We start from the raw sequence: 15913 nt of genomic DNA, 5'->3' as shown, positions 1-15913 counted from the left end.
ATCTTGTTCGTCATATAACTAGATTTGACAAAATTTGCCTAAATTGTTGTTGATTGTTCGCGTTGATAGCCTGCACGTGGAGAAAAAAGTTGTTTAAATATATATCTACGTTCTCAGAAACGTGGAGTGTGTACTAGCATATATGTGTCCGTAAGTACGTATATGTATATTTTTGTACACATGCTGGGGGTACAATGAAAAAAGGGAAAAGAAAAAAAAAAAATATGACTAATAAACGTTTTTATCTTACTTGAAATAAAACTCCAATATCATTACGATTGTTTTTAAAGACTTCCAGCAGGGAATTATGTAAGCATATTTGTGAATTCTGCGTAATTTTGTTTGGTAAGCAATTTGCATTCACTTTAAACCCACAAAATAGTCGAAATATATTTAAAACTTCTTGAATTATCTGCAAATATCAAACAAAAGGAAGTTAACTCTATATGGGAACATGAACATGGGAAAGAAAATGCACACACAGGTATGTAGTTATTATATGCTTATATGTATGCAGATCGACACAAACACGTACAAATCTGAGTAGTTACCTTCTTATTCTTCGGATCCGAGTAATCAAGTGATTTGAGAGTAACACACAGAGTGTCTATGATTTGTATTAAGGGATATTTACTCAGTATCTGTAGCACATTATAAAAATAAAATAAAAAAAATATATATATATATATATATAAAACAAAGTGGAAAGAATAATAGGTTAAAAAAAATTAAACAAAAAGGGGCACTCTCAAATTGTAGCTAATGGGGAAATTCATTAAATGGATAACTGGATAAATGGCTAATTGGAAAATCAGCCATTTTTCAAATCCATTAGAAAAAAGAAAAAATGTACACATATTTTGGTGGTCTCCATTTTTTCCGTTCCCTCCGCGCTCATTACCTCATTTGCGTTGGCCATGCATGCGGCATTGTTGAGCATGTTAGAAACCGTTTGAGCAGAGTAAAAACAAATATTCAAATCATTGGTGTTTTTGTAATTTAAAGATATAAGTAATATACTAGTAATGGCATCTGAAATGTTTGTTTTCATAATCTCGTCATTCGAAAATAACTCACAAAAGTGTTTATGATTTAAAGCAATATTTTTAAATGAGATAAAATTATGAATAGATGATGGTATATTCAAAGAAATATTATAAAGTATTAGTAATAAGGGGGATAATACTGAATTCTGTTCTCTCTGCATTTCAACTGATTGTACATTAATACATTTCCATACATTTATATGAATCTGTGTAATGTTATGTATATATGGTTTAACAAAAGTGTCAAACGACTTCTCTTTATATGTTGATATGAGATGGCAAACTAATATACTTAATTCATTCAATTCATTATATAAATATTTCAATTCCTCTTGATATAAGCTAGAGAACTTAGTTCCTTCATTTGTTGTGCCCCTACTTACCATTTGATATGACGTAGGTGTAATCATATCGAATGAAAACGAGTTATCATTTTGTGCTCTACCAGGAGGTATTCCACTAGCACTATCACTATTATTACTACTACCTGGAACAGTACGAATACCAGATTTCTCCATTTTTGTCATTATAATATTATACGATATGTTATAAAAATATGGTAAAATTTTAATAGTATAATTTAGAGATAATTCTTTAAATAAGTTAGAAAGAATTCTATAAGTAAACAACACTGAGTCTCTAACAATATAATTATTATAAAACAATTCTAAAGATTCACTTATAATCATACCTAAAGTATTGTCCAAATCATTTATTAACGGATCTGTCATATTAATATTTACATTTTTGCATAAGGCACCAATACATCTAATAACGACACTACATGTAAAACTTAAGCATAAATTATCATGTTGTGTTCTTGATGAATTTAAAAACAGATTCTTAATTGTAGCCAAGTTTTCTACTAATTTCTTCAAAATACCGTTGAAAAAAAATATTCTATCCTTATAATTCGGTATTAGCTCTTCGTTCATTTTTTCATTTCGGGTATTCAAATCCGTGCATACGTCAGTGTACACACTATTAGTGTCTGCATTACCTATGTTTGCACCTAAACCATCACTACTAAGATTACCACTAATACTAACATTACCCACGATTGTGCTCTGCTGCTGATGAGATTTTTCACTCCTTGAAGCTTTTTTAATCCTCGAGAAATCATAGTGCAATAACAATAGGCCTGCAGTTTCGTATATGTCTATCTGATCCTCGTATGTATAATTTTTATCCGAATAAATGTAATTATAAATGGATTTAATGGTATCATCATCTAAAGATATGTTATTATCTAGCATGCTTCTATTTATGTTATTCGTATTATTCGTGTTATTAGTATTATTTGTGGTATTCGTGTTATTCGTATTATTCCCTTTGTTTATTTTTTGTTGTACTGATGGAATTTCTAAAAAAGGTTCCAACATATGTAGTATTTCTTTAATATATTTAGATATAACAGACGAATTAGTTTTTAAAAATTTCTTGAAAATATGAACAGCCCTTTTTACTACTTTATTTTTATTACTCCTAATACCGTTAGTTATAAATACATGCAGAGAATATTCTATATACTCAGGATTTTTAAGAAAAAATAAATTTAGTCTTTGAAATATTTCCATCAAATTGATATTGATAAGATGATTACTACAATTTACAATTTTTCTGTTTTTCAGTAACTCCATTAAACAATCAAAGAGTAGTTTGTTATAATCTGCCGTTAGACCTGCTAACTCTTTTTGTTGCTTGAAGCTGTCCATATGGTTTTTACTCGTGCTGTTCGCTGCTATTACGGCGTTCTTAATACCATTGTGGTTAACGGTGTTAGAAGTATAATCAGCCGTATTACTATTACTATGATTAGCAGTATTTGTACTATTAACTGCGCTAGTATTAGAATTTGCGCTCAGACTAGATGCACTGCTTTTATAATCTGTATAAATGGACGTTGTGATATAGAAGGCATATAAATTGGATTCAATACTGTTCCATTTAAGGTTATCAAAATTTTGATTAATGTAAATAATAGCATTCTTAATAATTTCGATGGCTTTTAACTTATCGAATAATATTAATCGTTGAAATAGTTTTTCCATATTTCCTCTAAATGTGTTAAATGCTATAAAGTCTTCATCCTCTTCATCATAATCTTCGTTAATATATAATGGAAATTCAAATTTATTTACAGTAGTACAAATAAGGGTATTAATAAATACGTTTAACTTTGAGACGGGTATTTTATAAGTATTTATATTCATATTAATATTATTTGTTTTATCTGATGAAATAGAATTATTGATTGTAAGAGTAGATGAAGGTAAATCTACAATACTTTTAAATTTTGTAAAAAACAAACTGAAAAACTTTTCTACTGTACTAGCTATGTAAAAATTATCCACAGCAAATATATTCAGAGCATGTGGTAAAACTAAAAATATCATATTATTTGCCTTATCACATATTTCATTATATTTTAATATGTTCATATTATAATCTTTCAATTTGGTAATTTCATATATGGATTCCGTTAACTCTAAACATAAGTAGTTAATCAGCTCTCCTCTTTTTAACATAATATTTTTGTTTATATCAAAAGACAACTCAGTAGTTTTAGGTACATTTTCAAGTATATAAATAATATTTACATTTTCAATAAATTGTATTTTATTAACTGCACTCATACCCTTACGAATTAACGCAGTTAAGAAGCAATAACTCGCTTCAGTTATAGTGTTCATCGAATTTAATCCCTGATATATAAAACCAAGAATTTTATCATTTACAACATAATTTATATCAATCCAGGTTATATATTTGGATAAAGTAAAAATACTAAGACTACTCTGACTCTCAATATTTAAATTCATTATAAAATAAAAACATTCAATAATTATTGGCAAATCATTATTTTTTATTGCTTCTTTCAAATGTGTTGTTACTTGTATATTTTTTTTGGAGTACATATTGTCAATATAATCTGCATCAATCATATTCATTATTTTTAAAAAAAAAGTTATATATAAATTTTTTATTCTCATATCATTATTTATCATAATTAAATTTAGTAAAAATTTGAATGCATCATTCATATTGTTAGGATATAATACTTCTATCAATGATACATACAACTGCACTATTTTGTTTACCACACATATATCTTCATTCACTGTAATATACTTTTTTTCTAAATAATTATATAAGGAATTTTTTATATATATCAAATCATCTATTTTCAATATGGACAATTTATCAATTAATACATGAACGCAATAAAATTTTATTTCTAATTTATCTGACTCAACAAGCTTGTTAATGCAGTATTTCCAACTATCCATAGTGTTTTGAAAATTCTCACAAAATTTCTGCGCATCATTTTTGCTGATCTGCTCATTTTCGTTTCCATACAAGCATAAAATTGCTACTTCCAGCTCGTCCATTATTTTAGTTTATTCTATTATTTTACCTTATTATTTTATTCTATTATTTTACCTTATTATTTTACTCTATTCTACCTTATTATTTTATTTTATATTATTATTTTTATATTTTTTTTTTCTTTTAAAATGTGCGAGGAATAGAGGCGCGGGTGAGTAGTGCCAGAGGCATGCCTGCGGATTGAGCGGGGATTGGTACTCGCTAAGTATTGAACGCTTGTGGAGGAAGGGAATTGGTCGTTTTATGCAATCTGTATTTTAGTCAGTTATGTAAGTAGTGCTTACTGAGCTATATATACAACGATTATTTCACTATATATGTAGTGTTTGTTGTGGTATGCCTATAACTATATATGTATGTAGGCACATATACAAGTGTATTCACACACATATATATATATATATATATATATATATATATATATATATATATATATATATATATATATATATGTATATGAACGTACATGCACTCTTCTATTCTGCGATGCTTATATATTACCTTAAATTGGTAATTCGTTCGAACGAGTTTTGGCACCTATAAAATTTTACAATATCGGCATAAATTAACTTCTTTATTTTTCATTCTTGTGAGTTCATTTATTTGCATACTTGTATGTTTATTTTATTATTACTATTTCACACTTTTATTTTCGTTTCGTACTACACTTTAAACATGCGCACATTTATGCATATGTACGTATGGAGATATGTATGTGTTTATGTACGTATGGAGATATGTATGTGTTTATGTACGTATGGAGATATGTATGTGTTTATGTACGTATGGAGATATGTATGTGTTTATGTACATATGGAGTTATGTATGTGTTTATGTACGTATGTATGGACGTAATCACATGAACGTTAAAGAATTAAGGGTTTACATAAAAATAGCCATTAAATTTGGAATAAAAGAAAAATGTGGAAATGGGATAAGATAAAATAAAAATTTATTGTAATACAATGTACATTTTCCCCACTCTCTTTTTTTTAAGCTGCCATTCAAATTTTTAAAGATTACAATATAAAATAATACGCGTCATGTAACATATATGTATATATATATGTATATATATTTGTATATATATTTGTATATATATATGTATATATATTTGTATATATATTTGTATATATATTTGTATATATATTTGTATATATATATGTATATATATTTGTATATGTATATAATTATGTATACATGTATGTAAGTTTATGTGATGTAATAAATTCAAATGTTATAAATAAAATGAACTTATGAGGCAGTTATTCAAAATGGGTTTTTTTACATTTAACAAATGGCCTACAAAATTTCATACATACATATACGCATAATACATATATATACAAATAAATGTATATGTATATATATATTAATACTAGTATACATATAAATAAATTATAACACAAGGGAATATGTCGATTATTTTGTTTTACCTTTTTCTGTTTACATAAATATGTTAGAGCATTTACGTATATGTACATTTATGTATTTATGCATTTACATATATATATATTCACGTAGATATACATTTACGCATTTGTACATGTAAATGTACAAATAGTCAACACAGCAATAAAAGATTAATTTTACGTTGAAGGGATATTATAACAAAAAATGAAAAAGAATTACTTTAAATTATAAAAAAAAAAAAAAAATTTTGTACTTAAAAAAAGCAATTCGACGTTATAAGGAGAAAAAAATGTCAAACGTTATATGGAAATGTACATAAATATACTACATTATATATATATATATATATATATATATTATATGTACCTTAATATAATACTTGTATGTATATATATATAGATATTTATTAATACATAATAATGTATACGCATGTTATAAAAATGTTTCATAATATATTTGTGTTGTATCTTACCATTAACTCTTAAGATGGGAAAAAAGGACTGATATAAAGCAACTTCAAAAAAAATATTGCTAAAAGGATCGCCATAATTTTGCTGAAATGACAGCCAGAAAAGGTTTACATTAAGGATTGCCAAAAATATTTGTTAAAGATCCCCTGTAACGATTAGCTCATTTTTTGTTTGCAAAACGTTCAAACTGTATATAATAAAACCCAAAAAAAAAAAAAAAGTTCTTCTATTTATGCTAATAATTTGTAACTCTTGTGTTATATAATTGTACAGAACATGTATAATCAATAAATAAAACATTCAAACGCTTAAATGTTCAATTTTTTTTAGTTTTTCTGAACAGGCATTTTATGACTCATTTTTAATCTCAAAAATTAGTGCTATATATCTCGTATGCATTTTTCTGTTCATATTCCTATAGAAACCCTTTGTGCATTTCGCGAGGGAAGGAAACAAAATTTTCGCATAAATATGGAATAAACAATAAATTAAAAATAAAAAAAAGAAAGGTGTATAAAAAAATTAAATATAATAAAATAGAGTACCATAACAAAATCGTTAAAAAAACTTGCTGAATACGTAATTGCAAACTTGTAGAAGCGCGCTTTAGTTGGAAAAAAATAAAATAATCTAACAAAGCAGTTTGAAGCGATGTTAAGCTGCTAGAGGAGGTGTAAAATGGAATAAAATGAATGTTAACTAAAAATCATTTCGTGAGCGCAAATAATATTTGCACGATGGCTTGAGTATTATTATCCGGCTAAATTTCACTTCATTCTGCGTATTATTATAAAGTTTAAAATAAAAAAATAAATAAAAAAACGTACAAATGAAATGAATTAAATGAATCACAATTTTTTAATGAGAAGTGAGGAAAAATAGGAAATGTAGGAAGTGGAATAAGTATTAAAAAAGGAAAGAAAAACGACATCTTACATCTTCTCTTCTCCAATATGACCTTTTTTTAAGCATGTAAAAAATTCCCCTTTGTAGTCATTAAGATGATAAAACAATGTATTTATCTTATTACCCTTTTTTTGGTTTACTAACAGACTAATCGAGACGAATATAGCAATTGCATATATATATATATATATATATATTATGTATACGTGTGTATTTTGTGATAGGAACTGATCTTATCTTAGTGCAAAATTGTTTATATTCTTTCCTTTTGGTTGTCGCACCATTTTCCTCATTGTACGTACGATCAGTTGTAGGTACAACCCTAGTGATGACTGTGGCAAACGTTTTAAAAAGTACAAAGAAAAGTTTTAGTTATTCCCCTTTATCATATTTTTTACAAACACATGGAACGTTCTGTGTGCGTGTATAAAGGTGAACATACTGACTCTGCACGAGACTTAACGTTGATACGTTACATATAAGCTGCATTTTTTTGACGCGCTAGATTACTGCGGAGATATGTACATACACGTAGATGTATATATATTCACATTGGTATATGTGTGCATGCACAGAGGCGCACTGCTAAACTGGTTGATACGTGTGTATAAGTAAAACCAATGGAGGGGGAAAGGGAGGAATTCGAAAATTTGAGTGAACTAGAAGGAAAATTGCAAACTCAGTTAGACATTGTAGAAAAGTTAATAAGTATAACAAAGGATAATATAGAAAAGTTAAATGAATATATAAACAAAAAATATAATGAAATAAAAACATTAGCAAGTAAGAAACCAACAAGAATTAATTGGGATAAGGCAGAAAACAGAACGCATATGTCTTTATTTTATAACAAAGATATAGGATTTGCTCCTTCGAATGATGATGCTTTAAAATTATTACAATTCCAATCTATGTTTTCAAATTATCGTAAGAAGTATGAATATAAAAAAAATGAATGGACAAAGAAAGACATAGATCTTTTATTTAACACAGTAGAGAATATATCAAAAAAATATGCTCTTCATTATTTAATAGATCCAGAATTATCATATGAAGTGAAAGAGCAGAAACGAAAAGAAATAGAAGAGGAAAGGGATGCTAAAAATATACTCACCAAAATAAAGTTGTATTTTGATGAAAAGGAAAAATTAGCGACGATTACGGATGATTGCGATTGTGCGCATTCGTATTGTGAGGAAGGGAAAGCGGTAAATGGGCAAGAGAACGATTTGGCTGCAAACAGGATAGCTAATGGTTTGGCTAAAAACACTAATGCGAACAGTTTTGCAATGTTTTCTAAAGATTTCTGGAATCTTGTGGCAGATAGCTTGAAAAACGTGCAAAATGCAAGAGAGTGTCAGAAGACTTGGTTATACTATGGATGTTTTGAGGATGACAAACAAAAAAAATGGTCCAAGGAAGAATTAAATAAATTATTATTATTAAGCAAAAAATATAATGAAAGAGAATGGAAAACTATTGCAAGGGAGTTAAATACAAATAGAAGTCCATTAAGTTGCTTCGAGCAATATATTAAAATAAATAAATTATATGATACAAGTGAAAAAAAAGTCAAATTAGAAAGAATAGCATTTAATGCTTTAGAAGATATACAATTACAGATCTTGGTGTCTATTATTGGTGATAAAAATTGGTCTGATGTTAAAAAGCATATGGAAAGTCTTTATTCAAATATTAAAAGAATTCAAACAAGAAAAAAAAATAGTACTGGTGAAAATGAAAAACACAAGAAGTTCCTTAACGACGAAATCTCGTACAAGAGGAGGTATCTCCGTCTTGCCAAGTCGAGGAAGGGCAATGAGTAGCACCAAGAAATAGCTTCCTAGAAATATATCTATGGGCGTTGATAAGATCCATGTTTTGTTTTCATGTATATATATATATATATTTATATATGTGCACATGCATACAGTTCGAAGCCATATAGACGCATTTGTCGAGGGTGCGTAAGATGGTCCATGTACGATTCGATGCCTATCGCAAATTCATCTACCCTATTTCTTTTTTCAAAAGTGAACATATAATACTTTTAAATTATCAGCATTCAACAAAATATGCGTTGGTCCGTTTTTTCATATTTTTGTAAGGGCTTACAGGAAAATTTGCACACACATACGTATGCATGTGTATATATTTATATATATACAACATATATGTGTGTATATGTGAGCATACTTTATATTTTATGTACATTGTAGGGGTACTTTTTTTACACATCCATGCCGAAAAATTTATTTTAATGTCAATACTGTCGAGGAATTTTTGCTTAACGATTTTTTCTTCGATGTAACGATAAAAAACAAAAAAGAAAGAAACATAGAATTTGTCACAATATTATTAGCAAAAAAATTCGTTGCTATTATTTCAAAAAAAAAATTTGTATTTTATTTTAATTTTTAATTTTTAATTTTTCTTGTTCCTCTTTCGGCATAAACTTGAATATTTTTTAAAAAATACCAAATAGTTATATGATTACACTGTTAGAGCTGTTAGTTTGCCTCAAACACAAAAACATTAAAATGTTGATGTATTAAAAATTAAAGACATGTCAAAATACACACAAAACAAATAATTGTAAATTGTGCCCAACTGTACATAATTAAATTAAATTAACTAATGAAAAAAAAAAAAAAAAAAATGGGCGAATAGATAATTTAAAAAAGGAATAATTAGACATAAATTAATTAAAAAATGAGAACATTTTGGCTTAAAATTAATTATAAAAAAAAAAAAAAAAAGTGGTGTTAGCTTAAAATGTGTTAATACTTATATAAAACATGGCAAAAAATTTTTAACCTTTTACCCCAGTCGATTTAACAGATATAAAAGGATACACAAAATAAATGTATTATTAAAAGGGGTATGAAAAATAAATACGAAATGCGCTTTATATGTAGCTCAAGTAAGATATGCAGTCTTCATTCCGTCAATTTAGCTCATTTGGCTATTCACAGCAGCTCAATTCTTTACCGCTTCTTTACCACTTCTTTACCACTTCTTTACCACTTCTTTACCACTTCTTTACCACTTCTTTACCGCTTCTTTACCACTTCTTTACTACTTCTTTACCGCTTCTTCACCACTTCTTTACCACTTCTTTACCACTTTACCTATTTACTCCATAACCCCCTTAAATTCAAACTCCACTTGCTCATGCTCGTCATTCAACTGCTTCCTTGCCATGGTCAAATATCCAGTGTGCGTTTTGTTCTCCCTCTGGCATAAGCGGTACATGAGAGATGCACAATCCATGAGAGGGTTGTCTGGAAGAACTAAATGACTACCATTCGAGAGATCATCTTTCCTTTGAGTTGTTATTCTTTTTTCATTTTTATTAAAAATAATTTTCCACGATTTATTTATCAGTTCGTATGTCACAATTTCACAAAAGGAATGTTCTTCTAAAGTTTCATTTATTTTATAAACCTGTTCAATGCAAGGTAAAAAAATAACAAACACTCCCCTTTCTTTTAAAATCTTTTTTACATTTTTAACACATAGCCATGGATTAGGCATATCAAGAAAAACTGAGTCTATATCATCAGGCATAAACTCATCAAACTTGTAATTTATAATATCTTTATGATAAAATTTTATATTATTTTTTATATTTCCAAAATTTCCAAATTCCTTTTTTACTTCATTATATCTCTCTTCATTATATTCAAATGTATAAACTGTTCCATATGGTAAAATGCAATTAGCTAAGGCATATGTTAAACAACCTGTGCCTGTACCAGCTTCTACAATTTTTTTATTTGGTAATGCATTACATAATAAACATATAAAAGATATGTCATGTTCATATAAAGTCTGAGTTTTTTTTTTTAAACTTGTAGCTATTAATTCTGGAGTTCTTTTCAACACATAGATAAAATTTTTATCTAACGTATCATATATTTTACTTCCATATTCCTTTCCTATTATATCTCTATGTAAAAATGTTCCTTTTTTATTTATTAACATGCCATCATTTTTTAATTTTACTAATTCTATATTGTCCTCATCAACATACAGAATTACGCTATCATTTTCTTTTATTAACATTATTGCGGTATGAAAGGCAAATGTGTGTGGACGGTCAGAAGAAGGCCAATAAAAAAAAAAAAAAAAAAAAAAAAAAAAAGAATGCAACACGTAATTGTGTGCGCAAGCAGGTATTTACAATGTACGATATATCAATATAAATAAGTATTTTATGCACATTATACCCATAAGTACATGTTTCGTAGGTTACCTTTTTATTTTCTGCCTTTTCACCTTTTTCAGGCATCCCAATTTTAAAATATATATCGTGTGCATTTACTCCCTTATTTCAGTTAAGTACGTAAATGTGATACTTATGTTTTGTGTAGGGAGTTTTTCTTGTTTTATTTTGTATATCATTCCTTTATACATACGTACATATGTACGTATATGTATACGTACAATTGCAGCGACTTTGCTTAATAGAAGGATGGCAGCCTTTATAAAATATAACGGAACAATGGAAATTTTTTTTCATATTAAAAATTTTTATTATATAGAGATATACTTTCTCTTTCTTCCCTTTTTTTTTTTTAAGAAAAAATTTTCATAAAAGTGCACCTGAAATTCTTATTAATTTTTGCTGTAAACTTTTAATACATATATGATGTATATATCTCGAAAATACATACATGTACAAATAAGCTACGCAAACGTCGAAATATACGCAAATTTATTTAATGATTGGTACATACGTATATATTTACGATACATTTATGCATTATTTATGTGTTATTTATCCATTATTTATTTATTATTTACGTATTTTTTATACATATCCGTCTGCTCTGTATTGAAGTGCAAATTTAATCAGTGTTGCACAAGATAAACTTCGAATTCTTGCTTTTACGTTGAATATTTTGTTATCGTACATTAAATGTATATTTTTTTAATCTAATTTTAAAAAAGCGAATAAGTGAAAAAGAGAAAAAAGAAAAAATGTAAAAAATTCAATTTCATTAAAATTGTGTTCATTCGTCCATAATTAACAATATTTGTCATAATTCTTATAGCTTTTTTATAATTTTTTATACTTTTTTATACTTTTTTATACTTTTTTATACTTTCATATACTTTTTTATACTTTTTTATTCTTTTTTATACTTTTTTATTCTTTTTTATTCTTTTTTATTCTTTTCACTTTTCGTTTTATTTTATTTTTTTTTTTTGAATATTAACTCTTGGCACATAAAGAAGAAACAAGTGCTTATTTTAATAATATATATATTTTTTTTTGTTTTATATATAAATATACATATATGTATAATACATAGTATTGTATGTATATGTGTATTTATATATATACTTACACATATTTATATGTACTTGAATAAGTGTACATAAAAGTGTATGTGTAGCTGCTTCTTCACATAATGTGTTTGCTGCTTTTTTTAAGTTTTTAATATTGTTTTGTATATGGTTATATAAATTAACTGTTTAAAAAAAAAAAAATTGTAAGCGAGAAAATTATATCATTTCCTAAAATGAAACAGAAGAACGTTTATTTGTACATACCAAATATTATTGGTTTGTAGAAAAATATGTACATGTCTTTATATGGGCATGTAGAAGTATGAGCTTATACAATGCATACATATACCCGTATCGTTCATATGGCTATCGAGTAGACGCATATATATATATATATATAGTAATTTTTTTCCCTTTTTAAAGGTTATATTAGAGTTTTATTATTATTAGCTGGTTTTGTAATACGTCAGGAGAATGTACTACTCTTTGCAATATTTTATGCTATTAGTCAAATTTTAGATTCCTTGGATGGGTTCACAGCAAGGAAGTTTAATCAAAGTTCGTAAGATAAAAATGAGAAAGAAGAAATACTACAAATGATAGATACAGACATATGCATAATAAATGTATATATGTATATGTGTGTATATGTGCGTATATATGTGTGTATGTGTGTGCATGTGTGTGTATCTGTATATATATACCATGTAAATTATGCATATATATATTTTCATCAGTTTAAAAAAATGGAAAGGAAAATAAAAAGAAAGCATTTTAAATATTTACTATTGTGTAACAGCGTTTTCAATAATATGTCTGCATTTTTGAGATGAATCTCATAGTATGTATGTATCTATCTATCTACCTATATATATATATATATATATATATATATTTACGAATCCTAAGGAAATAAAAACATATATTGTCCTTTTTCATTTCATTTTAGTATATTATACCCTATTATAATATATTTTATTTTTTTATTATTTTATTTTTATGTAGCATCCGTTTTTGGTCAAATTTTAGATCAAATTACAGACAGGTCATTTATCGTTTTTTTAAGTTTTCTTTTTGAACACTGTATTATTTAATATCAATTATTTTAAAATGATTTTTAAGTAGCTCAAATGATCGGAACACGTATATATGTAATAAAAAAATGAAATTGAAATCATATTTTTTTTCTTTTTTTAGGTTATCAACGAGCTTGTTATATCTCCTCAATGCTAGTGTCTACGATGAGTACATAACAAGTAAATAAAAAGGAAAAATTTTAAATTCACATATGATTGCATACGGTTGTGTTCTTAAAAATCATAATGTCATATATGATTCATTTTACTGCTTATGTATATATGTATACATATATGTATATTTTAAGAAATAAAATATCCTTGCTATTTTTTCCTTGTAGTTATAGGATTAATTATGATTGCGGATATAGGGGGGCACTACATTCATGCAACATCGTATAGAAAAAAATAGACATACCTACATATGTACCTATATATATGTAGTAGTTCAAATGTGAACATATACGTGTATTAATGAAGATGCATTTATATATGTATTTATGTATGTAATACGTATATGAGTTTAGAGCTATCATTTGCTTCAATTTTTTTTGTAAATTAACCTTTTTCTTTCAGATGTGCCATCGAAGGAAATAAAACTCATAAGAAAATTGAAAAAGGAAATATGTTGCTTAAACTATATTATGAGAAACCAAGTATACACTAACAAAATCTTAACAAATACATGCGTAGTCTACATAATTAATTAAATATTGAATATTAAATAAAAGATATGTTTTCAAGTTCGTTTGTTTTGTGTTCAATAAAAGAGGAGAAAATGAATGTATATGCATTTTAACTGTATAGACTTTTTTTTTTTTTTTTTTTTTTTTCCTATCCCAACTAATCTAATATATATTTTATTATTGTTATTTTTTTATAAATAAAAATAGACATAATTAATATGGTTTTATAGTCATAGTTCTAATATAATAGCACTCATATATTTACATTTCGCTGTTATTTAATGATTCGTTAAAAAACAAAAATTTTATATTTTACGAAATTTTGTTTTACGTTATTTTTTTTTTACTTAATTTTGCTTTACTTAATTTAATTTAATTTAATTTAATTTTTTTTTTTTTCAGCTGTGATGGTTATTTGTATAATTGCTTATGAGTCCTTTTGGGTTTCCGCATATATATTAAAAGTTGCAGATAAAAGACAATTTATATATAAAATAGGTAAATAATAAAAAGATTACAAAAAATAGAATTAATAAACTTACAAGAATATATGAAACGTAATAATGTTTTAAAATGAGTTGTTTTTGTGGATAGTTTTAAAATATAACACTTGTTATTTTATTTTGTTTTATTTTATTTTCTTCTTTGAAGGTTACTACATGTTCATATTTTCATGTCCACTGGCAGCGTTCAAAACAGTATAGATAAAAGAAAAGAAGTTAATGAAATTAGCATTTGGTGTATATTATGCTTATGAATTAACAGGAATATTTACTTATGTATCAATATGTAAATATACATATGCATATACATATGTACCTGTGGTTTTCTTTTTTTTTTTTTGGCTAGTTCACAAACTTATCTCAAGGAATACACGGTGTAAAAAGTTTAGTAGAGATGGACAATAAAAGAGGATGAATCCGTACTAATAATTAAAATATTTTAATTATTATGTATATATAATTTTTTTTTTTTTTCTTTTTCTTTTTACCATTGTAACATATTTTTAAGTTTTGATAATAAATTATTTTAGTTCAATTTCTTTCAATTTATTTTAATTTATTTTAATATATTTTAGTATAATTTAGTATATTTTAGTATATTTTAATTTATTTTAATTTATTTTAATTTATTTTAATTTATTTTAATTTATTTTAATTTATTTTAATATATTTTAATTTATTTTATTATTTTATTTTCTTTTTTTTACGTTGTTGGAAACACTATTACATTAAATTTAATCTAAGCAGGAGGTTCATGTAAAAGAACAAATTGAAGAAATGTGAAAAGATACAATTTTGAAAAATGTAGTTAGAAAAGAAGAATGTTAACATAAGTTGAAAATATTTATTTAATTTTTCGATGTATTTTTCGTATTCATTTGTGTTATGATGTATTGTATTATATAAATACATAATGCTATATGTATGTGTATAATCTATATATTAATTTATATTATATATATATATATATATAATATACTGATGTAAAAATTTATATATATACAAAAATTATGCACAGCGCTTTTTTTTTATTTTTGAACTAGAAAATATTTTTGTTCATGCATAAAGCAAAAAAAAAAAAAAAAAAAAAAAAAAAAAAAATAAATTAAAAAAATAAAAAAATAA

The 15913-nt window shown here is 25.8% G+C and overlaps 4 protein-coding genes across 4 annotated transcripts; 2 read left to right on the top strand and 2 right to left on the bottom strand.

Annotated features, from left to right (window-relative positions):
* Positions 1–10: 10 nt before the first annotated feature.
* On the bottom strand, positions 11–4438 carry MKS88_005395 (exportin-T; the record flags this gene model as incomplete). Its single annotated transcript, XM_067218653.1, has 4 exons — positions 11–70; positions 251–412; positions 552–641; positions 902–4438. The coding sequence occupies 4 exons, from the start codon at positions 4436–4438 to the stop codon at positions 11–13; spliced, it is 3849 nt and encodes a 1282-aa protein (XP_067070608.1).
* Positions 4439–7845: 3407 nt separating this feature from the next.
* Positions 7846–9051, top strand: MKS88_005394 (transcription factor MYB1; the record flags this gene model as incomplete). The annotated part of the gene is made up of 1 exon (XM_067218652.1): positions 7846–9051. The coding sequence occupies one exon, from the start codon at positions 7846–7848 to the stop codon at positions 9049–9051; it is 1206 nt and encodes a 401-aa protein (XP_067070607.1).
* Positions 9052–10360: 1309 nt separating this feature from the next.
* Positions 10361–11293, bottom strand: MKS88_005393 (tRNA (adenine(58)-N(1))-methyltransferase catalytic subunit TRM61; the record flags this gene model as incomplete). Its single annotated transcript, XM_067218651.1, has 1 exon — positions 10361–11293. The coding sequence occupies one exon, from the start codon at positions 11291–11293 to the stop codon at positions 10361–10363; it is 933 nt and encodes a 310-aa protein (XP_067070606.1).
* Positions 11294–12756: 1463 nt separating this feature from the next.
* MKS88_005392 (phosphatidylinositol synthase) lies at positions 12757–15203 on the top strand (the record flags this gene model as incomplete). Its single annotated transcript, XM_067218650.1, has 9 exons — positions 12757–12799; positions 12947–13081; positions 13529–13568; positions 13721–13779; positions 13941–13995; positions 14176–14255; positions 14688–14783; positions 14937–14983; positions 15135–15203. 9 exons carry the CDS (start codon positions 12757–12759, stop codon positions 15201–15203), a joined length of 624 nt encoding a protein of 207 aa, XP_067070605.1.
* Between the last annotated feature and the right edge of the window lie 710 nt (positions 15204–15913).

The sequence above is a fragment of the Plasmodium brasilianum genome, chromosome 14, assembly GCF_023973825.1.
Source record: "Plasmodium brasilianum strain Bolivian I chromosome 14, whole genome shotgun sequence".
In the NCBI taxonomy this organism is placed as follows: domain Eukaryota; phylum Apicomplexa; class Aconoidasida; order Haemosporida; family Plasmodiidae; genus Plasmodium; species Plasmodium brasilianum.
This window is presented reverse-complemented; position numbering and strand designations above follow the sequence as displayed.